This window comes from Chiloscyllium punctatum, chromosome 11 (genome assembly GCF_047496795.1).
Source record: "Chiloscyllium punctatum isolate Juve2018m chromosome 11, sChiPun1.3, whole genome shotgun sequence".
In the NCBI taxonomy this organism is placed as follows: Eukaryota; Metazoa; Chordata; class Chondrichthyes; order Orectolobiformes; family Hemiscylliidae; genus Chiloscyllium; species Chiloscyllium punctatum.
In genome coordinates, this window is record NC_092749.1 from 92,724,675 (window position 1) to 92,751,584 (window position 26,910).

General features: G+C 39.2%; 2 protein-coding genes across 8 annotated transcripts in view; one reads left to right on the top strand and one right to left on the bottom strand.

Annotated features, from left to right (window-relative positions):
- Nucleotides 1–16,203, bottom strand: part of morn2 (MORN repeat containing 2) — a 37,954-nt gene extending 21,751 nt beyond the window's left edge. Inside the window, exons 1-3 of one of the 2 annotated variants that reach the window (XM_072581278.1) lie at nt 16,021–16,203; nt 14,616–14,654; nt 12,290–12,343 (exon numbers count right to left, since the gene is read on the bottom strand). In XM_072581278.1, the coding sequence (XP_072437379.1) occupies nt 12,290–12,343; nt 14,616–14,654; nt 16,021–16,033 (106 nt within the window). In that variant the 5' untranslated portion in view covers nt 16,034–16,203. The remainder of the gene's footprint in view (nt 1–12,289; nt 12,344–14,615; nt 14,655–16,020) is intronic. The other variant, XM_072581279.1, reaches the window with a different exon arrangement.
- Nucleotides 16,204–16,230: 27 nt separating this feature from the next.
- dhx57 (DEAH (Asp-Glu-Ala-Asp/His) box polypeptide 57) overlaps nt 16,231–26,910 on the top strand; it is a 117,753-nt gene continuing 107,073 nt past the window's right edge. The window contains exons 1-3 of one of the 6 annotated variants that reach the window (XM_072581269.1): nt 16,231–16,409; nt 18,698–19,089; nt 23,335–23,490. In XM_072581269.1, the coding sequence (XP_072437370.1) occupies nt 18,710–19,089; nt 23,335–23,490 (536 nt within the window). In that variant the 5' untranslated portion in view covers nt 16,231–16,409; nt 18,698–18,709. The other 5 variants (XM_072581274.1, XM_072581271.1, XM_072581270.1 and 2 more) reach the window with 5 other exon arrangements.

Genomic DNA, 26,910 nt, shown 5'->3' on the forward strand with positions numbered 1-26,910 from the left:
CTGCACATTAGGAGGGTAGGATCATCACAGCAGATTGTGCCACAGCTGATCAATGCCATGTTTGCATTGCGTCAGCACTTTGCTACTGATGAGATCAACCAGATTGAGAAGGTTTTTGTGTATACTGCAGCAATGCATTCCCATAGGTACAGGAATAAATATGGTAACCAGTGCACCTTCAAATCAACCAATATCTGTCAACTGAAAGGGATCCAGTCCTCAAGGTTCAACTGGTAAGTGACCACTTGTTTATACAAGATATCCTGAAAACTGCCACAATTGTTTTATATTGTGGAGAAAAGGGGACTACTTGTGAGATCCTTCATGTACGCCCAGACTCTCTTTCCCCACACCAGTGCCCTCAAAGCAGCTGTGTGAGGAAGAGATCATCACACATCTCCTGCTTGAATGTGCCTTTGCAAAGTAAGTCTGGAGAGAGATGCAGTGATTTTTGTTGAGCTTCATCCCAAGCAACTCCGTAACACAGGATCTGTGTTCTACCTGCTGTATCCCGGGACAGATTTAAAAATAAACAATGACTCTGCCTGGAAGGATATAAACTCATTGGTCTGCTTGAAACTTGTTGGTCTTCCAGTGCAAAGAGTTGACCTCAACCGAGTGTTGCAAACCGGCACATTCCAAGGTCCAGGGCTACGTGCCGAGGAGAACACTAAAGCTTGGCACAGCTGCCACCAATGTACAGTGAGGCAAGACTACTGACTGAGGTCTTTCTGCCGAAGTACAATGGTGGTTCATTCAGTAGTCAGACCCTTCCAGTGCCTCAATGTATTTAAATATAGTCCTGCAGAAGTACAAAATGCCTTGGGTTTTATGGAACTGCAGTGAATACCAAATTCCAGTGTTTGTTTCTTCTTCATGTTCTTCAATATTTTGACCTCAACCGCTTTCTGTGGCAGAGAATTGCACAGGTTCACCATTCTCTGAGTGAAGAAATTTCTCCTCATCTCAATCCTAAATGGCCTACCCCATATCCTTAGACTGTCCCTTGGTCCGGGACTCCCATGTATCTGAAATCCTTCCTGAGTTCACATTGTCTAGTTCTGTTAGAATTTTATAGGTTTCTGTAAGATCAGTCCCCATTCTTCTACACAACACTGAATATATAGCTAACCAATCCAAATTCCCTTCATATTATTATGAAGGTGTACTGTACCTGTTCCTCTTTAAGAGAGAGAGAGGAAGCTAGCAAGGACTGACTGAAAGCATAGGGTGTTCTGAAAAAGTTAAAACTGTAACATTTGGTCAAAACAAATAGCTGGAGTTGTGTTGCCATGAAACAAAAACAAATTCAAGTTCGACCAATCATTTTAAATAACCCCACATACCAAAATCCAACTGAATTTGAATTTAGTGTTTTGATGACATCAAACTAATGAAATGATCTGATGTTTGGGGGGTATAAAACCAGTTAGGGAAAACAGCTAGGGGGACAACTGCCAAGAAAACGAACAAGTATAGACTGCTAGCCGAATAGTTCTCAGAAAGGTACCTGTTCATATGAAAGACCTGTGGAGCAGAATACTGAAGAAAAGATGACAGAGGAAAATCTACAGAGGAAGATACAAAGAGAAGATTCAACAGCTGGCTGGTTTTGAAATTTAAGGTTTTTGTGTAAATCTTAATCAGGGTTTTTATCAGACCAGTATTGTAGAGTGGGAGGTAAAAGATAGGTTTAAGAGAACAGAGTTGTAAGTCGTTGTTGGTTTTAATATTCTCTGTTGGACTTAAGAATTAAACTGTAAATTTTTACTTTAAATGGTGACCTCTTCGGTAGCTCTTTGCCTCTCGAAATTTACCAGATTACAGCGTGAGGTGAGCTTTTCTGTGTGTAGGGTTTAAATTAACAGAGGGGTTTTCCTGTGTCATAACTGTTTGGGGGCTTTCATTTGGATAAATTTGAACAGATTAAAAAGTCTCGTAGATTTAAACATCTGCTGGTTCGTGTCCAAGATCTTTGAATTAAATATAGGACACAATTTGTTTAATTTTCATTACTTGTGGTTGGTTAAATTAAAAGTGAGAAAATTGGTTCTTAAAATTGCTAAAGAGGTTCTGGGGTTTGAAGATGATTCTCAAATTTGCCAAGAAAGAAAAATGGAAAGAAAAAGGCCATACATTTTCTTTAAAATTAGCAAAGAAGTTAGATTTGGGTTTAACCAAGGACAAAAGGAAAGCTGAAATTGTAACGAAATTACTCAAACACTATGGTGTGTCAGAGAAACAGACAAATGCAGTAGAGGTAGAAAAACTTAAATTACAATTAAGGAAAATTGAGTTAGAAGATAAACAAAGGGGGAGAGAGAGAGAGGAAAAAGAGAGAAAGTTATTAGCTGAGCAAAACGAGGGAGAGAGAAAGAGCAAGACAAAGAGAAGAAAAGGAAAGAAAAGGGAGAGAAGGTTCCATAGCTAAGCAAGAAGAGAGAGAATTTGAACTTGAGAAGTTGTGACTTCGTCAGCAAAGTCAAGCTAACAGGTTGGGGATTAAAAGATAAGGTAGTGATAAATACAAATACATCAAATCTCTGCCACATTTTGATGAGAACGATGTTGAAGCCTTCTTTATTTAATTTGAAAAATTGGCTAGGCAGATGCAGTGGTCTGAGGATTTATGGGTAATGCTAGTTCAGACTAAACTGGTAGGAAGAACTAGTGAGGTATTTGCCGCGCTGTCAGATGTGGGATCAAGAGATAATGAAGGTCAAACAGGGTATTTTAAGTGCTTATGAATTACTACCAGAAACATATAGGCAGAGGTTCAGAAACATAAAGGCGGAAACAGGTCAGACTTATGTTGAGTTCAAAAGAATTAAACATAGTCATTTTGATAGATGGGTGTGAGTCTTAAAGATAGAGAAGACCTATAGAGAGGTTATTCTGCCGGAGGAGTTTTAAAACTCACTTCCAGAGATGATAATTCACGTGTAGGAACAGAAAGTTCAGGAAGTGGGAAGGGCAACATAATTAGCAGATGAATCCATGTTGGTGCATAATACAAGCTTTCGGCCAGAATTTCATCCTGTGAGGGATAGAAGTTGGGAAAAGGGGAGATCCTACACTACAAAACAAAGAGAACACTGGTAATTGTTCACCACATGTTAAAGAAGCTCAAAGGGTGGAAAGGAGGTGAAAGGTCTCAGGTGTGAGAGACAGAAAATTACAGTGCCGGTGGTTTCAGAATGGCACTGGGAAAAGGTGTTTTCACTGCCAGAAGGTGGGACACGTAAAGTCACAGTACTGGCCGTTAAAGAAAGGCAGTGTGGGAAAAGATGTGGTAAAAGAAGCTAAGCCAGTGGTATTAGTGAAGGTAGTAAAGGAAGCCTCAAAAAGAGCCAAGGAGCTGGAGGAGAGTGCACTGCCTAGGCATGGCTGGGTATAGAGTTAGTACCTGATCTCTCCAAAGGATTCACCTCATGGGTAAAGTTTACTCAGAAAGAATAGGGGGAGATGGGCAAGAAGTTATAATTTTGAGAGATACTGGATCTAACCAGTCTCTAATAATAAGAGATGAGCGAATGTGCACTCTTTCTGATCTGTTACCTGAGAGTGTGGTAATTTGTGGGATAGATGGACAGAAATTTAGAGTTCCCCTATATAAGATCAGGTTGGAGTGCCAACCCAAGACTGGGGAAGTAACAGTGGGAGTGATTGACAGAGTGTCAGTTCCAAAATTCAGTTTGTTCTTGGGAATGATTTAGCAGGATCCAAGGTGGGAGTGACAGCTCTTGTTGTGGAGAAGCCCAAGGAAGTCCAAGAAACTGGTGAGTTAAAACAGAAATATCCTGGTATTTTCCCAGACTGTGTGGTAACTGTATCCCACTATCATAAGTCACAACATGAAGCAAAAACTAAAGAGGAAGATGAAGGAGTTGAGGTTCAGTTAGAGGACACCCTGTTTGACATAATGGTGCAGGAAAAACCTGAACAGGCAGAGGGTCAGACAGAATGTTTAGTCCTGAAAGTTTAAGGAATTTGCACAGAAATACAAGACAATAAAAAGATATATATGTGGATGCATACTCTGAAAAGGAAGTAGAGAATATTCCTGAGGATTATTATCTGAAATATAGAATCCTAAAGCAAAAATGGAGACCTCGGCAGGTTAGTGCAGAAGAGAAATGGGTTACCGGTAGCATACAGACAGGATGTGTTATGGGTAGCACATGAACTAGGTGTAGGAGGTCACCTCTGGATACAAAAGCCAGTGGTATTAGTGAAGGTAGTAAAGGAAGCCTCAAAAAGAGCCAAGGAGCTGGAGGAGAATGCACTGCCTAGGCATGGCTGGGTATAGAGTTAGTACCTGATCTCTCCAAAGGATTCACCTCATGGGTAAAGTTTACTCAGAAAGAATAGAGGGAGATGGGCAAGAAGTTATAATTTTGAGAGATACAGGATCTAACCAATCTCTAATAATAAGAGATGAGCGAATGTGCACTCTTTCTGATCTGTTACCTGAGAGTGTGGTAATTTGTGGGATAGATGGACAGAAATTTAGCGTTCCCCTATATATTTCAGGTTGGAGTGCCAACCCAAGACTGGGGAAGTAACAGTATCAGGCTAAGGTATGAAAACATTTTCACTGGCCTGGAACACACAAGGATGTGGTTAACCTTTGCGGTACATGTCAGACATGCCAAATAGTAGGTAAGCCACAGGCGGTAATAAAGCCAGCACCATTGTTGCCAATTTCTGCTCTCAAAGAACCTTTAACTTGGGTTATGATGAAGGGCTCTTGCCCGAAACGTCGATTTCGCTGCTCGTTGGATGCCGTCTGAACTGCTGTGCTCTTCCAGCACCACTAATCCAGAATTATATTTGATTGTGTAGGTCCCCTCCCAAGAACTAAAAGTGGGAACCAGTACTTGTTAACCATAATGGATATGTCTACCAGATTTCCAGAGGCAATTCCATTACAGAGTATTAAGGCAAAAAAGGGTGGTAGAGGAATTAATAGCTTTCTTTACATGGTATGGACTAGCCAGAGAGATTCAGTCAGACCAAAGGTCTAATTTTACTGCTAGGCTGTTTAAGGAGGTCATGGATAGCTGAGGTATACAGCACTTTAAATCAAAGTTGTATCATCCTGAATCCCAGGGAGCTTTTGAAAGGTGGCATTAGACTTTGAAGACCATGTTGAGAACATACTGTCAGGATTACCCAAATGATTGAGATAAAGATATCCCATTCATATTGTTTGCCATTAGAGATGCCCCAAACAAATCTACTCAGTTTACTCCCTTCAAGTTAATACTTGAGCATGAAGTGAGACACCCTTTGAAATTAATTAAAGAAAAATTGACAGGACCAAAGTCACAGATCTCACACTTAGATTATGTACCGGAGGTGAGGGAGAGATTAAATTGAGTAGATAATTTAGCTACAGCACCTAAATAGGGCACAGCGTGGAATGAAGCAGGTGGCAGATAAAAGCTCTGAGACTCGGACATTTTCCCGAGGGGTTGACGTGTTAGTAGTGTTACCAGTGATAGGAGATCCCTTCAAAGCCAGACTTAGTGGTCCCTATCAGATTGAGAAAAGGTTGAGTCGGGTGAACTATCGAGTGAAAATGCCAGATAGAAAAAATACTGTATCGGGTATGCATTGTGAACATATTGAAACTGTATTATACTAGAGAGAAAGAACTGGAGAAACAGGTGTAGTTACCATAGAGTGAGGAATCAAATCCAGATGTTGTGGATTTTGATGTGCCTCAAAATAGATTACAAAATAAATAAGTCCTTGAGGAGTGGGATAGGTTAGTGAGCTATCTGTCTCAGGAACATAGAATGCAGTTGAAAGGTTTGTTGCTGCAATATGAGGACATATGTAAGAATCAGATGGGGAGGGCTAATGCTTTTGTACATGAAGTAGACATAGGGAATACTGCTCAGATAAAACAACGTCCCTATTGGCTTAACCCTTGCAATGCCAGACAGGATATCATCAAACCGAGCCAGAGCGAGTGGAATTCACCAATCGCCTTAGTTCCCAAACCTGACCAGACCCAACAATTTTGCGTGGATTATTAGAAAGTCAACGCTGTTACAAAATCAGATTCCTATCCATTACTGAGATTGGAGGACTGTATCAAGAAAGTTGGACAAGCCAGTTACATCATCAAGTTGCACTTACCGTGTAGTTACTGGCAGGTACCTTTATCAGAGACAGTGAAAGAAATTTCTGCATTTGTCACCCCAAATGGGCAATATCAATTCAAAGTGATGTCCTTTGGAATGAAGAACGCACATGCCACACTCCAAAGACTCATGAACAGAGTTGTAGCTGGATTAACAAACTGTGCAGTCTATTTGGACAATATAGTGATCTTTACTAAGTCCTAGAAAGATCACAAGGTACAGTTGGCAGAGCTCTTGGAACAACTACAGGAAGCAAAACTGGTGGTAAACTTAAATAGAATGGAATCCGTGAAAGCAGAGGTGACGTTCTTGGGACATAACATCAATCATGGAAGTTTGACCCCACGGAACGCAAAGACGAAGGACATTGAGGAATTTCCATGACCGACCTCAAAGAAAGAGGTGCTTTGATTCTTGGGACTAAGCAGATTCTATCAGAAGTTTGTTCCAAACTACAGCAGTGCAATGGCACCGTTAACTGATTGGCTGAAGAAGAACACAAAGTTTCAGTGGACAGATCAGTGCCAGGAGGCATTCAACCATTTGAAAGCAATTTTAACCACCAAACAAGTTTTAGCTACACTAAACTTTTTTCAAAACCTTTCAAAGTTGCCATCGATGCTAGTGACATAGGAGTTGGAGCTGTACTGATACAGGAAGATGATGATGGGATTCAACTTCCAGTTGGTTACTACTGAGTTTGGTACTGGCCTTACCACGTTAATGTGTATGTAACGAACAATGCATTGGAGACGGTTTAGTACACAGATCACAATCTGCTTACGTTCTTGGAATGCTTTGAAGACAAGAATATGAAACAATTTTGTTGAAGAATGTAATCACAGGTGCATTATCACAGATTTAACTGATAAAGTATAGATAGGATTGGTATTTATCCAATGTTATATACATATGGGGAGAAGTTAAGATGAACTTACATTAAAGTCATCTGTATTTTATGGTTATCTGGTTAAAGAATCTTTTCACTATGATGTGTTTTTTTCTGAAGGGGGGAGGTGTTATGAAGGTGTAGAGGTATACTGTACATTTAAGAGAGAGAGGAAGCTAGCAAGGACTGACTGAAAGCATAGAGTGTCCTGAACAAGGTAAAACTGTAACACTTGATCAAAACAAATAGCTGGAGTTGCGTTGCCATGAAACAAAAACAAATTCAAGTTCGGCCAATCAGTTTAAATTATGCCCCAAATACCAAAATCCAATTGATTTTGAATTTATAGTCATAGAGTCATGGAGATATACAGTATAGAAACAGACCCTTCAGTCCAATCCGTCCATGCCGACCAGATATCCCAACCCAATCTAGTCCCACCTGCTAGCCCTCGGCCCAATCCCTCCAAACTCTTCCTATTCATATACCTATCCAAATGCCTTTTAAATGTTGCAATTGTACAAGCCTCCACCACTTCCTCTGGCAGCTCATTCCATACACGTATCACCCTCTGTGTGAAAAAGTTGCCCCTTATATATCTTTTATATCTTTCCCCTCTCGCCCTAAGCCTATGCCCTCTAGTTAGTGTTCTGATGACATCAAACCAATGAAATGATCCAGTGTTTTGGGGTATAAAACCAGACATTTTGAACAGTTAAGGAGAAATAGCTCTCTGAAAGGTATCTGATCATATGAAAGCCTGTGGAGCAAAATACTGAAGTAAAGACGACAGAGGAAAATCTACAGAGGAAGATACAAAGAGAAGATTTGACAGCTGACTGGTCTTGAAATTCAAATTTTTTTGTAAATTTTTATCGGACGAGTATTGCAGAGTGGGAGGTAAAAGATAGGTTTAAGAGAAAGTTGTAAATAGTTGTTGGTTTTAATATTCTCCGTTGGGCTTAAAGAATAAAATTGTTAATTTTTACTTTAAATGATGATCTCTAGGACAGTTTAGATTAGATTAAATTAGATTCCCTACAGTGTGGGAACAGGCCCTTCAGCCCAACAAGTCCACACCGACCCTCTGAAGAGTAACCCACCCAGACCCATTCCCCTACATTTATCCCTGACCAATGTACCTAACACTATGGGCAATTTTGCATGGCCAATTCACCTGACTTGCACGTCTTGTGATTGTGGGAGGAAACCAGAGCACCTGGAGGAAACCCACACAGACACGGGGAGATGGTTGACTGAGTTAATTCCAGGCATTTTCTCATGAGAAGAAGTGGAGTAGTTTGGGTTTGTTACTCACTGTAGTGTAGAAGTATGAATGGCAATCTTATTAAAAGATACATGATTCTTCACGGATTTGACAGGGTAGATGCTGAAAGATTGCTTCCGCTTGTGGGAGAGTCTAGATATCATAATCTTGACTAAGGTTACCCATTAAAAAAAGAGAGGAGAACGTTCGTCTACCTTGAGAAAAGAAATTTAATCTAGGGAATTCTTTACCATGGAGGGCTGTCAAGGATGTGTCATTAAGGATATTAAAGGATGAGACAGACAGATTCTTAACCAATATGGGAATCAATGATGTTCTTTGCCTCTCAAAATTTACCAGATTATGACGTGAGGTGAGCTTCTCCATGTGTCAGGTTTAAATTAGCAGAGGGGTTTACCTCTGCTAATATGTCATAACAATATGTCAGCACTGCCATCCCAGGAATCAATCCAGTAAATCTTTGTTGCATTTCCTTCATCTCCCAGATAAGGAGACCAAGTCTGTGCATAATACTCCAAGTGTGGTCTCACCAAGACCCTGCAAGACTGCAGCAAGACACTCCTGTTCCTGTATTTGAATCCTCTTGCTATGAAGGCCAACATACCATTCACCTTCATTTACATGATGCGTCAATATGTTTACTTTCAGTGCCTTGTATACAAGAACACACAGGTCTCATTGCACCTCCACTTTTCAAATCTATTACCATTCCAATATTATCTGCCTTCTTATTTATGTGCCCAAAGTGGATAACCTCAGATTTATCCACTTTATACATCACCTGTAATGCATTTGCCTACTCACTGAAATTGTCCACATCACACTGAAGCATCTGTGCATTCTCATTGCTGTTCATCCCTCACCCAGCTTTGTGTTCATATAGCATGAAGGTCAGTGACACTGGTGGATTGTCAACTTGGGATGCAACAGAAAGGGATGGGTGCAGCTGCAAGATTTACTGGTAGAAGAAATCATGTAGAGAGGAAGGCAGAGTAAGGTGTTTTATGCTATAATGCGCCATGACATTAAACTTTCTTGCCCCGATTGTGTTATTGAATCTTCGAGGCCCAGCCTCCAGAAACAAGGCACTACTTCTGTTGCTGATCCCCACTGGAATACCTGCATGTTTTTCTTAGGACACCTCCTTTCTCCAATTTATAAAGAATAGAATCTCCCTGTGGCTCTTACAATATTATCTCCAGTGTGATGCCCCCTTGGCACCTGTGCAGATTGTGGCTCTATGAAAAAATATTAACAATATCAATTCTAACCTCGGCAGAATTCCTTTAAATATTGGAGCTGAAATAGACTGATGAAAGTTGCCTTTACACTCACCCGCTCTAATTAAGAAGCCAGTAGGTCAGAAGCAAATGAAGTGGCTGGGTTAAAAAGTAATTGTCAAAATGCCACTGAATCTCTCAGTGTCCTGATTTACTGCTGATCTTCCCCACTGCAAATGGTGTCTAAATGTAACATTCAGCCTATTATTACACCTGTAAATAAATATTGAATGATAGTTTAGGACCTTTTGTAATTTCACAGTAATTAGGAATTTTCTGCCATTCCTGTGACTTGAGGATCATCCTATGTGTGTTTCAGTCAGCAGCTTACTATGATTTAGGAGTTAATCATTACATCTGAATTATGCAAACCAAAAGATGGCAAAAGAAAAAGACACAGGTTTCAATTTATTGGCTAGTCACAAAAATAATTTTGTTGAAAGATACTAACAAAACATTTTCATAAAACATATGTGTACATGATTAGCAAATGACAGAATTTTAGTTCACTTTCCCTAGCATCCTAAATGGCTTAACCCCTATGGCTACTGCAGAGGTAGTGGCAGACTGCTCTGATCTCTGTGACTTTGAGATGCTGACAGCTGACAAGCCACTGGGGCTTTTGAAGCTTGAGTTCCCTGCCCATGATTGTTTCACCTGCACCTGTGCAGGGAAAGATTTGGCAATTGAGAGGCAGCATGGTATGTACATCTGGAGAGATAGTGGAGGCAGTGGGTGAAATATTGCACTGTTTCAAATAGAATTCCTGCTTCCATGCCCTTTTTCACGATCAGTCCTCTTCTGGGTCGGTGGCATATCATTCCTATCCCTGTGGGACTGTAACTTAGAGTTGGTGAGGAAGAACTTGTAAGACCACTGCTAATGTGTCTATCAGCCTGATTAAGGTGACACAAATGGCGGCATCCATAGTTTGTACTGTTGTCATCAGGACCTACAAAGATGGTTTAAAGTTCCATAGAGAAGGCCACTATCTCCATGGAAGCCTTCCTTACCATGGGCCAGCAACAATAATCTACAAATGTTTGAACTGGCTTCCTCCATCCTTTTTGATATTGTGGAACATGGAACTGGCAGGACTGTTACCTTGCACATTGCTAATGTCATAGAGTCATAGAGATACATAACATGGAAACAGACCCTTTGGGGGTCCTATCCATCCATATCCTATGTAAATTTTCCTGAGTTATTTTCCTTTTCATTGATGCCTCCCCATGTTCAACATCTCTGTTCAGCTGTCTTGCAAGGAGCGATGTCCTTTGAAATGGATAATCACCACTTTTTGGACTCAATTGTGAACTATGATTGTTGTTAATACAGCTGTTTTATGGCATGACTGCTTCATAATTGGGCAACTGTATTACACTGAAAGCTTAAAAAATAATCCCTTTCTTGTTAACAACAATTTTATTTTATAAATATTTTGAAAAATGTGTCAGTGTCCAATGAGCAGCAAAATGTTCACAAAGTATAGTTAACACATCAACCTTGTGACTTCCACACTTAAATGTCTGCATAGAAAACAAACAATCATCCTTGGGAAGAAATGGAAGGAAGCTTATGTGACAGCGAGAATGCTGTTTTTTTTCAAATATTTTTAAATAATCGTTGTGTATGCATACAGAATAGATTTTGGACAACCGTGTATGCTTCAATGTAATCAGTTTACGAAGAATTACATAACACATTCACTTAACAATGTTCTCTTCCATAATTAACTGATGAAATGAACTGTCTATTTCACACTTTTCATACTTTTTCCAGTCGTGAGTAAAGCTTTAAAAAATCATTAAATTCACTAAAAAAAATTAGGATAAATTTAACAAGACTTCTGTTTCAAGTGATAGCCAGAAAGAAAAATCTTCTAACCTTAGATCACAATGGTGCAATAAAGTCACAGTTTTATATCATTTGAATCCACGACTGGAGTTTAATCTCCCATTCATGTGATTAGTTTCTAACACCAAAACACATCAAATCCAACTGTAGCACTTTTGAAAAGTTGTACATGTCAATAATTTCTTGTGAAATAAAATACTGTTTAAGTATCCTAAACCTGATAATTCTAAACCATAATTAGGTTCGAAAAATATTGTGAGAATATTCAATGCAGAAATTCAGAAGAATTTTTGCAATCACGTTAATTGCATTTTGTGAAAATTTTGCTGCTCATTTTTCAAAATATTTAAAAAAACAAATTTGCTATTAACAGAGAAGGGATTCCTATTTAAGTTTTCAGTGTAATACAGTTGCCCAATGATGAAGCAATCATGCCAAAAACAGATGTATTAACAATAATCATTGTTCACAATTGTTATATAATAAAACAACGTGGTGGATAAGAGCATATGATACAAAACATCCTGATTTCAGCAGCTCTAAGCCGGTGTTAGTTATTGGGCAAGAGTATCAAGAAAAAAAATTCAACCCACGAAAGAACATTTTTAAATGTTATGATAGAATTCTGCTTGACTGCTGTCAACTACCATTTGGAACACAACTGGAACTCCCTCCCTCGTGGCATTCTGGGTGTACTTACATTAAATGAACTGCAGCAGTTTGCTATTCTGTCAAGGGCAACCATGAAAGGGAAATAAATGTCAGTCAGTGACACCTACATTTCCTGAATTAATTTTTAGAAGTCAACTTATTGACTTACCATATCTATCTTGATTGGGAAAGATGACATGCACATTGAAAACTTCAATAATTGCTTAAAGAAAGACAAAGAGAAATGTGAATTTAATTAACATTGTATAGTAGATGTAGTAAGACTTTTTTGCTTAGTCTCCTGATTTTGACATTGCATAAATAAAAAATGAAACTGCACTCTATGAATCAATGTTTATGTTGTGCACTGGTAATAATCTATTCAACACATTTCTCCTTGCCTCTATTGCGTGTTAAAAATATCCATTTTCCCTGTGAACAATTTGGAATGAGTTGGAGGAGGGGAAGCATATTTCCTCTGTACATTGTGAGTAATAAAACATAACCTTATATTTTATAAACATGTTTACCAGAGATTGAATTTATGACTTTTGAAGTCTGCATTAAGTACATTTATTCACTGGCTAAATTTAACAAGACTTTTGTTTGGTGTAACAGCCAGAAAGTATATTTAAACTTTACATTGTGATGGTACAATAAAGTCACAGGTTCATATCCTTTGAATCCACTGTAAAAACAGTACAATGGAGTGATGTGGGACAAGCTTGTAAAGTTAGATTTCGGGATTTAGAAAATAAGACAAAGAATTTCAATCTGGATCACTGAGAGGCAGGATAGTCGCCAAGTTTATCAAGGGTAAAGATGATGGCTGAGTGTGGTGCAGTATGTGAATGGTGAGATTTTGAACAAGATGGACCATGCTGGTGAAGGATTTGGTCAAGCAGGTCACAAGGGTGGTCCAGAAATAAAGACTTAAGAAAATAAGAAATAAAAGTTGATGTGGTTGAAGACAGGCAATGTCATGAAGGTAGAGGTTTGATAAATGATTCAATTCTTCATTCTGAATCATAGTAATAAGGTCAGGAAAAACCATTGCAGTGCTCTGGCCACTTTGTGTGTAAACCAGGCAGTAAAATGGATCACTGATTCAAAGTGAATGAGCAGTTCACAAAAGGTGAGCTAAAGGCAGGAAGCTTTTACCAATGGTTCAATAAGATGACTTTCCTTTCCCTGATGTTCAACTGCAGAAGTCTGAATCATATGTACAAAGCACTTAAACACCTTTGCCTAAATTGATATTATTACATGGAGCAAGCTGTGGATATCAGTGAGGAGAATTGAAAATTGTTCTACTTTTGCATAAATGTCAGTATCGAACACCCAGAGATTAGGAGAAGTACAAGTATTCTCTTGTTATGAAGATGTGGGGTGCACTGTACCCTTAAGAGAGTTAAAAGCTGATAGAGCTACTTGACAACACCAAGTGTTCTTAATAAGGAAACAATGTAACAATTGGTCAAAAGCTAAATTATCTGGTTGCCTGGAAATGATAAAACAGATTAAAATTAGGCCAATCAGTTTAAATATTACCCCCAAAAATATCAAATTCTAATCCAGTTTGAATTGAGTATATTGACAATTTTAAAAGCCAATGACAAAATCCGATGCTTTGGGAGTAAAACTCCAAGGAAAATTGAGCAGTAGAGAGGAGAACTGCCAAGCCAATGATATCAATCACACTGCCCAGAAAATAGCTCCCTTAAAAGGTACTGTTATCGATCAGTAATTTATGAAGCAGGATTCCCAAGAAGAAGAAAAGAAGACCGAAATACAGAGTAGAACGAAAGCTGCCTGGTTTTGAGATAAGACTTTTTGTTTTGTAAATCATAATCGGGAGTTTTATTGGACTAGTATTGTATAAGGGAAGGTAAAAGATAGATTAGAGTAAGGACTTGTAAATAGTTAATAGCTAATTATTCTTTGTTATAATTGAAGAAATAAAGTTGTTAATTTTTACTTTAAATAGTTCTTGGCCACTCGAATTTTACAGATTACTGCATGGAATAAATCTTTTCTCTGTTGCAGGTTTTAAGTTAAGCAGGAGAGTTTACCTGGTGTTGTAACACTCTCTATAAACATCAACTCTCATTAACTTAGCAAACTAGAAAGGGCTAGTGTGAATTATGCTGCTTCTGTTTCTGGCCCATCTCAGCTGTGTGGTTGACGTTTTTTGCAATGGAATCATGCTGGCCTGCAATGCCATTGACCTTTCTCAATTTTATTGAATTTAAGACACAAGAAATGAAAACCCTGACTACTAGGAAATACTATTCTAATCTTGTCCTGGCCTCAACTTTAAAATCTATTGAAATCAAAACATTTAACAGCAATTAAATAACATTGTCTAATCCATTTAACTTTGCCTGAAGTATTCAAATTTTCTGAGTTGGGATGAACAATGATTTTCCACTTTAAAATAGAAAGGTGTTGAAATAGGAATCAAACAAAAGCAAGAGGTTATAAAGAAGCCTTACCTGCTTTTTCCTTGGATTGAGCTTTCTTTCTTGGTTTCACTACAACAAAACAGGAAATATAGAAATTAATGGCAACTTGAAATATAGTCATGAATATCTCTGCAAAACACTGGAGTTTAAACACTGCCAATGGCCAATATGGTGATGAGGAGGGGACTGAGATTGGGGTCTGTGCCACCTTCCTGCCTCCACGCTGATTAGGATTGTGCCATCCCTTTTGGGGATGATTAATGCCTAATTATGTGTTTTTATCACTGCTGGTATGGTCTGTTGCCATGTGAGCAGCACACCATGCAAACTTGTGCAAGTTACTTGAAATCTCCTGAGTTGGATTCCTCATCTAAAGGCACTCCATGTTTGATTGAGAGACATTGTTTTAATTTTAAATATATACTTTATTCATAAAACCATCTCTTTACAGATATTGTCAAAATCCAATTCAGTTCTGTACAGTAGCATATCAAGTAAACAAAGAAGTATTTGAGATTGACTCCATCCAAACAACTGACAGTCTCACCAAAGGGAAAAATGGGGCTTGCTTGGAGCTACAAACCATCTTCCCAACCCATTTACACACCTCTAACCAGTGATCGGGTATGGTAAAGTTCATAGTAAAGGGTCATGCAGTGTGGTTTGTTCAGCAAGGCAGGAACAGTCTATAACTATGACTGGCATTGATACCTTATAAATTAGGGGCTGAGGGGGAAAGGTGGGCAGATAAAGGCAGATAAGTCAATTAGCCTACAAGGTTTAACTTCAGCATTGACATTCCACTTATTCCACATTATTTCAATCTGTCCTGCAAAGGTATTACGTAAACATATGTAATATAGAGAGATAAGTGTGGTTCCAGCTTCATATAGAGGCTATAAATTTGCGAGCCTCAGTTTGATTATTTTAAACATATGAACAAGATAAAGATGAGATATGGAATTTCTGCATATAACAGAGAAATCGAACTAATACTGAAATTAAAGAGTTTCTAGAAGGTAGAGGAGGACGGCCTTACAATTTTAGTTAGTCGCTACAATTTAAAGTTTTTGTGAGGAATGCAGTTTGAGAGTAAAAGTTAGAAATTCGGCTCTAGAGGTACTGTTACGGCTCGTGTTGAGGTGGGTTAGTGATTACAGAGGTTGGTGGCCGGGATTAAGTTTAGGATTACAAATAGGAAACAGTGACGAAAGTTAAAGTCAGGGGCTGGAATTAGAGGTCAGTAACAAACGGTAAGATTAGGATTAGGGTTGGAACCCGCTATTGACAACGGTATTGTCACTCGTTTCTTTTAAATCTAAATAAACATCTATTGGACTAAAGCAGCATAAACGGGCAGTGGATAAACTGTGGGTTGCCCACAGCTGAGTATCCCCGTCCACGATCCAGGAGATTAACAGCAGGCGGCACTTACCCGGCATTTTCATCGGCCGGGGCGGTTAAAGTTTACGTTTTCTGAAGGGGGTCTCTATATTCATCAATAACGCGGTGACTTTAAGTGGGTGAAGTGAGGAGACGGACGCCGAGTCATCTCCATGGTAACCAGCGCCGCGTAAACCCGGAAATATAAGGAAGTCATTTCCGGGTCAGCCGGCTTCCCCCTGCCAACCTGTCCTCTGTGTAAAACCGAGCTGGCGGAGTATGGAGACTTGGGCTGTGTGATAGGGTTGTGCCAGTGTTGGTTGTTCTGCAAATGTTGCACGCACCAGCCTTAGATTTGAGACGACTTTCTTCACCGCAAGTGGAAGAACTAGCGACTTTAAGAGCTAGTTTCTTCCTTAAAACGTCTTCCACGACCTCGGGGTATTGCAAACACTTGGCAGCCAATGAGTATTTTTTTTTAACTATCTGTTGTAATGTAAGAACGGAGCTGGCAATTTATGCATAGTAAGGCCCAGCAGGGAATGTTATTGTCAGAAAGTGTCTTGTAGTGATGATGTGCCTCAGAGAAGGTCCGCCGTTTATTTCTCCACATCTTTCGCTTTCCTCTTTTTGTAGGAGTCTCTCAGTTTCGATTTCTGTGAGCAACGTGACCAGGGAAAACAATACGTTCCTGATGCTTTCCTCATTTGAAGGAAACGCGTCATTATTCACGCAAGATCCTTTGCCAAAAAGTAGCTGTTGCTGTTCGAGGTTTTAATTCTATCACCATCGCCACCGTTGGTTAAGGCTTGTAACCCTGAGCGTGAGCTGACTTACAAAACGGCAGAAATGAGCACCTATTGATGCTTTAACTAAACTTGCTTCCTAGGGTGACTGTTTTTGTGTGGGGAGAAGACAAGTAATAAAAGAATGTCACCATTGAAGAGCCAAGATCACAGGGAGGTTGAGAGCTACTGTTTATATTGTCCTTTTGGATGAGCAGGGAGGTTTCTACCGATACCGTAGGGAGGAGTGCTGCCAATTCGTCAGCAGCTGGTAGGGAGGAGGAAGCAGACGCAGAATAAATTCAGGACAAATGAATACCTGATAAAACTCAGAGCTGGGATGCAGGACAGAAAGCATAATTCTGGGATAGTCATGGCAAATCCCTAAATCTTACATGCTAGTGATGTTGTTGGCTAAGTGTTTAGACCTCAGATAGGTCTTAATTTAATGCCCCGTTTGATAGTGTCTCTGACACTACGTCATTCTTTCAAGTGCTGTACTTCTAAATCAACCTGGAATTTTGTGTTCCAGTGCTAGGTGTGGGATTTTCCATTACCAAGAATTTTGACTTGGAAGTATAGTGTTATCATTGCGATATCGGTTCCACTTCAATGAGAATGACTGATCTCCACAAGAACAATGATATGCTTGTATTGATGTTGACCGCCACACTCAAATCTTTCCTTTGTTAAAAAAAAAGATGTTTATGTGGTGTTTGTCACTCTTTAAAAAAACGTAGCTTCCCATGTTAGAAAATAAACTCGTAAAATTGGAAATCAGAAAATCATGGAGGTAGCATCTTTTTTCTGATAATTTGAAGGGTTTTTTTCTGCTGATCTGATGAGATTTGATATAATTGATGAGAAGCTGATTCACTTTGTATAAAATAGCTGAACCTGAAGAGCAGCTTGGAGAGTAAATTGAAAGTTAATCTAAGATAGCAATATTTCAGTGGTTTAGTGGCTAATTTATGGAACAGGCTAGGGAGATGTTGAAATACTGTTGATTCAAAGGAAATTTATATTTATTTCAGAAGATGATGTTTTGGAAAATTGTATTGAATGATATAAATACATTGGGTATAATATGTTTGGGAGTAACTAATGACTTTGAAAGTATAATTCCCAGAGCTCCCCTACACTTTTTTTTCATATTTCTAGTTTTATCATCGTTACTGAGATGATAGGTGAATGAGCTGAACTATGGTCTTTTTGTCCTATGCTCCTACTTAACATTTGAATTATTGAATAATTTGAATTTTAAAAGTTCAATTCTTGGACTGTAGGTGTGGCCATACCAAATTGCCCTTGAGAAGATGTGAGCTTTATCACTGAATGTAGTAGATCATTTAAATTTTTCTTTGAAGTAAAGGAACATGACTGTCCTTAGCAGCTCATGCAGTAGCAATCTTCCCCAAAAAATTAATCTAATATCTTAAAAGGTCTGACCTTTTACGTGAGGGTCAAATTTGTAAACAAGTTGCAAAAATGTCAGGCTTTTATTGTTGATGGTAGTAATTTGCCTTACACCACCTTCAACATAATAAGTGGATTCTGGAAAATAAAGTTTGAAGAATTATGAAATATGGAAACGCAAAATAATCCATTCATAATCTGCCTTGCAAAGTTCCCAAGTTGATGATGTTTTTTGTTTTGTATAACTGTATTCCTCACCACAACAATTCGGATAAGTATAGTGAAGGCAATTTGCACTTTTTGAAGTATAGTCATTCATGTAATTTTGGAACAATAGTTTAGATGTGCGCAATACAGTCCCACAAACAGCAACATGATAATGACCATATAATCTCTGTTTTAGTGATGCCTTTGAAGGAAAAGGATTGGTTAGAACTGTAGGTAGAACTTGCCTCCGTGTATTATAAGTACTCAGAATTGATAACTATTTAGTTGCAACATATAATAACTGATTCATCTTTTGAACAGTGATCACCAAAAATGAATTTTGGAAGGAGACCAAACAGAGGAGGAGGAAACTTCAACAAATCTCGTAGTGGTACAGGAGGAGGAAGTAGGAAAGCCTCAGGAAAAGCATGGGATGATGGGGATGATTTTAGTTTTGCCCAAAAACCAACTGTCCCAACCAGGACTCGGACTAGAGGAAAAGGAAAATCTGGAGTTGGAACTGGGGCCAGAAATGGAACAGGAGCCAGATCTGGAGTTGGAAGTAGAGGAGGAGCCACATCTGGAGTTGGAAGTAGAGGAAGAGCGAGAACTGGAATTGGAAGTGCAGCAAGAACAGGAATTAGGAAATCTGCTAATGAAGGGATCGAGGACCAATCAGAGTTCAACTTATTTGGCAATATAAAATCACAAAGGTAGGTGCAGAATATAACCAACATGGGTTAAGAATTTTGACTGTGCCTAGATCATTTGAATCTGCTTGCTCAACAAATAATTTAGAATGTACAACAATACAGCATAGGAACAGGCTCTTCGGCTGACTGTGATGCCATTCTAAACTAATCACATTTGTCTGCACAGGATCTGTATCCTTCTATTCTTTGCCTATTCATATGACTGTCTAGATGCCTCTTCAACCTTACTTTTGTGTCTGCTGTACCATCTCCCCTGGCAGAGTGTTCCAAGCACCCACCATCCTCTGCAAACAACGTGCCTTGCACATTTCCTTTAAACTTTACCCCTCTCACCTTGAACCTCTGTCCCCTGGTATTTGACATTCCCATGCTGAGAATAAGACTCCAACTATCCACCCATCCATACCTCTTGTAATTTACAATATACTTCCATCAAGTTGCCCCTCAGCCTCCAAAACTGTAACAAAAACAATCCAAGTTTGTCCAATCTCTCCTTATGCTCATTCACTCCAGTCCAAACAACACCCTGGTAAACCTCTTGGGCATCCTCTCCAAAGTCTCCACCTCCTTCCTATGGTAAGGTGACCAGAACTACACACACTGCTCCAAATGTGCCTGAACTGAAGTTTTATACTACTATGTCATGATTTATCACCTTCATGTTCAATACCCTAACTGATGAAGGCAAGTATGGTATATCATGTTATCCCCTTGTGTTGCCATTTTACGAGAGATATGGACTTGTACCCCAAGGTCCCTCTGTACGTCAATACTCCTAAGGGTCCTGCCCTTTGCTGTATATGTTCCCCCTGTATCCGAACTCTGAGTGCAGTACCTCTTGCTTGTCTGGATTAAACTCTATTTGCCATTCTCCATTCAACTTTCCCACTGTTTTATATCCTGCTGTATCCTTTGACAACCTTCTTCACTATCCAAAACTCCATCAATTTTCATGCTGTCAGCAAACTTACTAATCAGGCCACTTAAATTTTCATCCAAGGCATTTATGTATATTGCAGACAACAGAAGTCCCAGTATTGATCCTTGTAGAACACCACTGCTCACAGATCTCCATTCAGAAAACACTCCTCCACAACAGCCTTCTGTTTTCTATGACCAAGACAATTTTATGTTCAACTTGCCAACTCACCATGGATTCCATGTGACTTTATCTTCTGGACCAGCCTACCAAAGAGGAACCTTGTCAAATGCTTTAGTAAGTTCATGTAAACAACATCCAGTGCCCTACACTTATTAATTATCTTTGTCACTTCCTCAGCAAGCTCAAATTTGAGAGACAAGAACTCCTCTGCTCAAAGCCATGCTGACTATCTCTGATAAGTCCATTCTTTTCCAAATGTGAGAAAATCCTGTCCCCAAGAATCTTCGCCAATAATTTTCTTACCACTGATATAAGGCTCACTGGCCTATAATTTTCTCGATAATCCTGTTGCCCTTAAAGGAACGCCACTAGCCATTCTCCTGTATTCTGGGACCTCGCATGTGGCTAAAAAGGATACAAAGATCTCTGTCAAGGCCCCAGCAATCTCCTGTCTTGTCTCCCTAAGTATCCTGGGTTAGATTCCATCGGTCTCTGGGACCTATCCATCTTAATGTTTTCAAGACATCCAACACTTCCTCCTCCTTGATATCGACATGCCCCAGAATATCAACACACCCTTCCCAAATCTTATCATCTTCCATGTCCTTCTCGATGAGTACTTTGCATCAGTACTCAGTCGGACCTCACCCACTTCCTCTGGCTGCTAGCCTCCTTGAGTGGACCTACCCTTTCCCTAATAACCCTCTTGCTCCTAACATATGTATAAAATGCCTCTATTCTCCTTGATCTTTCTTACATTTTGAGGTCCCCTTCTAGCCCTATTCATTTCTCAAGTTCTTTTCTTTTGTATTCAAGCCTTATTTGGTTTCAGTTTTCTAAACCTTACACATGCCTCCCTTTTCTTTTTGACAAAACGGTCAATATCTCTTAGCATTCAAAGTTCCCGAATCATGCCATCCTTATCTTTCATCCTCACAGGAACATGCTGGTCTTGAACTCTGATCAACTGACATTTAAAAGACTCCCACAGATGTAGATTATGCTTCAGTTAATCTCTCCAGTTACTGTCTACTTTCTCCAGATAGTTCCTGCCTAATACTGTTGTAATTAGCCTTCCCCCAATTTATCATTTTCACCCGAGGATCAGTCTTATCCTTATCCATAACTAGCTTAAAACTTACAGAACAATGACCACTATTCCCAAAATGCTTCCCCACTACAGCTTTGATCATCTGCCTCATTCCTCAAGACAAGGTCTAGTATGGCCCCTTCCCTAGTTGGACAATGACATGTTGTTTCACAAATTCCTTCTGGATGCACCTAACAAATTCTGCCCCAGCTGAGCCCCAGGACTAAGGGAATCTAATATACTAATATTGGGCAAGTTAAAATCACCTACTACAACAATCCTGTTTTTACATCTTTCTGTGGTCTGTTTACATGATCTGTTCCTCTATCTCTCCCTCTGGCTATTGTAGAAAGCCTATTGTAGAATCCCAACATCACAATTGTCCCTTTCTTATTCCTGACTTCTACCTAAGGAGAAAGTGAGGACTGCAGATGCTGGAGATCAGAGTCAAAAAGCGTGGCACTGGAAAAGCACGGCAAGTCAAGCAGCATCCGAGGAGTGGGAGAATAAACATTCCAGGCATGAGCCCTTCATCATTCCTGAACCGTCGACTCTCCTACTTCTCGGATGCTGCCTGACCTCCTGTGCTTTTCCAGCACCACGCTTTATGACTTCTATCTAAATTAGTGAACATATTTGAATTGTGACTTGCTATATTAGTGATCTCCACCATTTAGTCAACAAATCTCTCAAACAAGTCATATACAGTACATCATGAATTGAAAAGGAAGCCCAAAATCTCTTAACCCATATGATTCTCATGGTGTTTATAGCAATTGTTAAAGGAGTGGCATTTGACAATGCATGTGCACAAGTCATTTAACTGGTTAGTTTGTTGAGAAGTGGTTCTTTGGAACTGTAAATAGGAAAAAAGAAACAAGTTGTTTTTAAAGTGGAAGAGTTTTAAAACAAGTGAAAATGTAATCAGTATAACGTCTGAGATGAGTGGATTACCTAATGAGGGAAAAGATACACAGGTACAGCCTTTATCGCTGGAGGTTAGAAGAGTCAAAGATGACTTAACTTAAACATATATAAGGCCCTGAAGATGCATGACTGGGGTGGATGAAAGGATATTTCCTCTTGTGGGAGAATCTAAAACTAGGGGGTCAGAGTTTAAAACAGAGAAGAGGACTTCCCCAATATTAGTATATTTTCTGTGAACGTTGAAAATCTTTGGTTTTTCATCACTCAAAAGTCAATGGATGCAGAATCTTTAAATATTTTTAAGGCAGAGGTAGATAGATCCTTAATAATTAAGATAATTATCAAAGTATGCAGGAATGTAGAATTGAGGTTAAAATCAGATCGACCGTAATCTTTTATTGAATGGTAGAGTAGGCTTGAAGAGCTGACTGGCATGCTCTTATTCCTTCGTACATTTGCACTTAATTGCTTTTGTCTGACATAAATAGCTTTGTACTTATTTTGGTTGATCTATTCGGACATGTTATGATACATCTCTGGGGAGGTAGAACCCAGCCCTTCTAGCCCAGAGGTAGGGATAACTGCCACTGCACCTCAGGCACCCTTAAAATGTTTTGTTATACTTGGGGCTGGAGGTGTGTGGTTAATAAGGTGAGAAGGGAAATACTTGTCTTTTTCAGAATAAAAAGATCAAATAAATATTTTCACTTATTGTCCAAGTAATCAGGCGGAGAATGTTGAGCTGTGTGTGCTTCAATGTCCACTGAATTAACAAGAGGCTTGGGTTGAAATTGGCCTTCACTTTGGCATGAATTTCAGTGAAAAAGAAATTCAAGATTGCAATAAAGCAAACTGCTGATTGACTGCAAGTCTATTTTTTGCTACTGGCGAAAGCAAGTTTCGTCCTCCTGTATCTGTTATATTGAACTGATCCTGTGTCGCTTTTGAAGCAATGCTTGAATGTCATTTAGTGCAAAGAAGAAATTAATTTATTCTGTTCAGAATCTGCTATATCTAGCAAAACTATAATTCATTTCATCCATAGATTTTAAATGAATGCTTTTGTTAAGAATAAATGTTGCTGCAATTGTTCTGTTGACCTTTTTGGTAACTTTCCTTTCTGCAGCTCAAAAAGTGATAGCCAAAGGGGAGGAAGACTTGGATCCAAATCCAATGATCACCGAGTGCTTTTGCAGACTATAAACATGACCACTGAAAACCAGAAGGATGTCAAGCAACTTCTCCAAGAACTGCAAAATTATGAAAAGGAAGTTACAGTACAGTAAGTCTGTTCCGTTCCGTTCCGTTCCCCTGTTTTCAATCAATCACAGAATGAAAGCACCAAGCGTATCCTGTCCCTTATTTGGACATATTTGTGAACTGGGTTAAATTTCTGTCCTAGTTCCACATTGATACCTTGAGTATCGTCCTTCTCAAACGGAGGAGTGAGTGCTGTCATAGAGATGAACAGCACGGAAACAGACCCTTCGGTCCAACCTGTCCATGCCGACCAGATATCCCAACCCAATCTAGTCCCACCTGCCAGCACCCGGCCCATATTCCTCCAAACCCTTCCTATTCACATACCCATCCAAATGCCTCTTAAATGTTGCAATTGTACTAGTCTCCAACACATCCTCTGGCAGCTCATTCCATACACGTACCACCTTCTGCGTGAAGATATTGACCCTTAGGTCTCTTTTATATATTTCCCCTCTCGCTCTAAACCTATGCCCTCTAGTTCTGGACTTCCCAACCCCAGGGAAAAGACTTTGTCTATTTATCCTATCTATGCCCCTCATGATTTTGTAAACCTTAGGGTCACCCCTCAGCCTCCGACGCTCCAGAGAAAACAGCCCCAGCCTGTTCAGCCTCTCCCTGTAGCTCAGATCCTCCAACCCTGGCAACATCCTTGTCAATCTTTTCTGAACCCTTTCAAGTTTCACAACATCCTTCCGATAGGAAGAGACCAGAATTGCACGCAATATTCCAAAAGTGGCCTAACCAATGTCCTGTACAGCCACAACATGACCTCCCAACTCCTGTACTCAACTCCAACTCTGACCAATAAAGGAAAGCATACCAATTGCCTTCTTCACTATCCTATCTACCTGCGACTCCACTTTCAAGGAGCTATGAACCTGCACTTCAAGGTCTCTTTGTTGAGCAACACTCTCTAGGAACTTGCCATTAGGTGTATAAGTCCTGCTAAGCTTTGCTTTCTCAAAATGCAGCATCTCCCATTTATCTGAATTAAACTCCATCTTCCACTTCTCAGCCCATTGGTCCATCTGATCCAGACCCTATTGTAATCTGAGGTAACCCTCTTTGCTGTCCACTACACCTCCAACTTTGGATGTCCTGTGATGAGTTTACTCAGTTTGAATCCAAAGAGGTGAAAGGGAGGGATGAATTTAAAACCATCACCAGGGAAGAAGTACCTGGCAAGCCATTGCACCTAAAGGACTGGTTGGCCTGTATCTAAATAGTGGAGTCACAAATAATAATCTTCCAAAATTCTTCAAGATTCCAGAAGGGTTCTAATGGGTTAGAAAGTAGCAAATGTAACACCTGTATTCAAGAAAGAAGCAGGGCAGGAATCACATAACTATTGGCCAGTCAGTCTAACCTGGCATAGGGCAAATGCTAGAATCCATTATTAAAGAGGTTGTAGAGGATACCTAGAAAATCACAGTGTAATCAGACAGAGCCATAATGTCTTTGTGAAAAGGTTTCACTACAGGTTTCTGAAGTAATAATTTTCAGTTGGTAGAGGGAAGCTGGTAGATGTAGGGTATATTGATATCCATAATGGTGTTAAATAAATCTGTAATATCAAACGGTACTGCACAGAGTAGGCAGTAACATATTGCTATGGGGAAAGAATTGGTTAGCTAACAGATTAGGGATAACTGGTTCTCTTTGGGATGGCATGCTTTAAGTAGCGAAATGCTACAGGAATCTGTCTGTAATCTGTGTCAATTAATTTGTTGATGGGACCATATACATATTAACTGAACTTGTCAATGACATCAAAGCAAATAGGAAGGAAAGTAAGCTGAGAAGTGGAGATAGAGTGTGCAATAGTGTGTAGACAGGTTTAATGAGTTGATAAAAGGATTGGCAGATTAAGTATAATATGGATAAATGCAAACTTGTCTGTTTTGGCAGGAAGAATAGAAAAGCACTGTACTATTCAAATGGGGAGAAAGTGGAGGACACTGGTGCAGAGAGATCTGGATGTCCTGGAACCTGAATCACAGAAAATTAGTTGGCAGATGTTTGGCAAGTGATTAAGAAGGAAAAGGTAATATTTTATTTATTGAGAGAGGGACGGGATATAAGAGAGGAGAAGATTTCCTGTAGCTGTACACATCCAGAGTACTGTGGACAATTCTTGTCTCATAGAACACCTCCGTAATTAAAATAAAACATCACATTTGCTTTAGAATCCATTCAGAGAAGATTGCACCCAATTCATTCTTGATTGAAGGACTTGCTTTCTGACAAACGGTTGTACGGGTTAGGTTTATATCCATTGGCATTTACAAGAATGAGAGAGAATCTTTTATTAAAATACAAATCTTTGAGGGAACTAGTTTTAATAGATACGAGGAGGATTTGCATTTCTAACTTTAATTCATGTAGTAGGGCATCCAGATCATTCTGTACCATAAACTCCTGAAAACCCTGTCTATTTAAATAGTTTATGCTTCTCTATTCTGCCAGCTTCTATTCTGTGTGCCAAACTTTTGCCCAACCACTTAACCTGTGTATATCCCCTTGCAAATTCTCTAATTCCTCTTTAAAACTTATTCTTCTATGTACTTGGTGTGATCAGCAAACGTAGCTATAATAGATTGAGTCCTTTCATGGAAGAGAATTTGGCACTGAGTTGAGATATTAAAACTTGATGCAAGAAAGAAGTTTTAAGGTACACTTAAATGTTGGAGAAGCTTACAGAGGGATTACCAGGCTTTACAGCTTGGGGACCTGAAGGTATAGCCATTAATGTTAGAATGAAGAATTTGAAAGCTGCACAGTTAGAGGAAAACAGAATTCCTGGAGAAATTTAGGTCTGGAAGAGACTATAAAGATAATGAGGACTGAAGTCGTGGTGGGATTTGGTCAGAAGGATGAGATTCCTTATCTATGAAAGTAATTTGTTACCTTCGCTTTTATATTGGCACAAAATCAATTTTAAGAGTCTGAACAATTGTGTTCATGCTATGTATGATGAAATTGTTTTCATTATGATTGAAGTGAATGAATTTTTCTTAGTGGTCTTATATTCTTTCTTTGGTTGGGCTATTGTTACAGTGTATCCTGAAATTTACTTTTGCAGGTGCAAAAATATCTTTTCTTTTCCCATTTACCATTATGTCTCCAATATGATTTTGTTTTAGTGCACAATGTATCTTTTTTTAAAGTAACTTGCAAACCTGTTTCCCTTCAAATAGAGTGAAACTTTATTCTCAATTTCAGGAAATCTTATGTTCCTGTCGTGATTAGAGATAAGATTCTGACCATTTAGACTTTTTTGTAACAAAGGGAAAGAAATCCTGATATTCAGCATTGCACACAAGTTATTGGAAATCACTCCCTCCCCACACTTGTCTTAGCTTCCTACAGAGAAAATTCTCAGAGCAGATGGGAAATGTATAATTTTTTGTGCACGTACACAGTCCAATGCATGCTCATT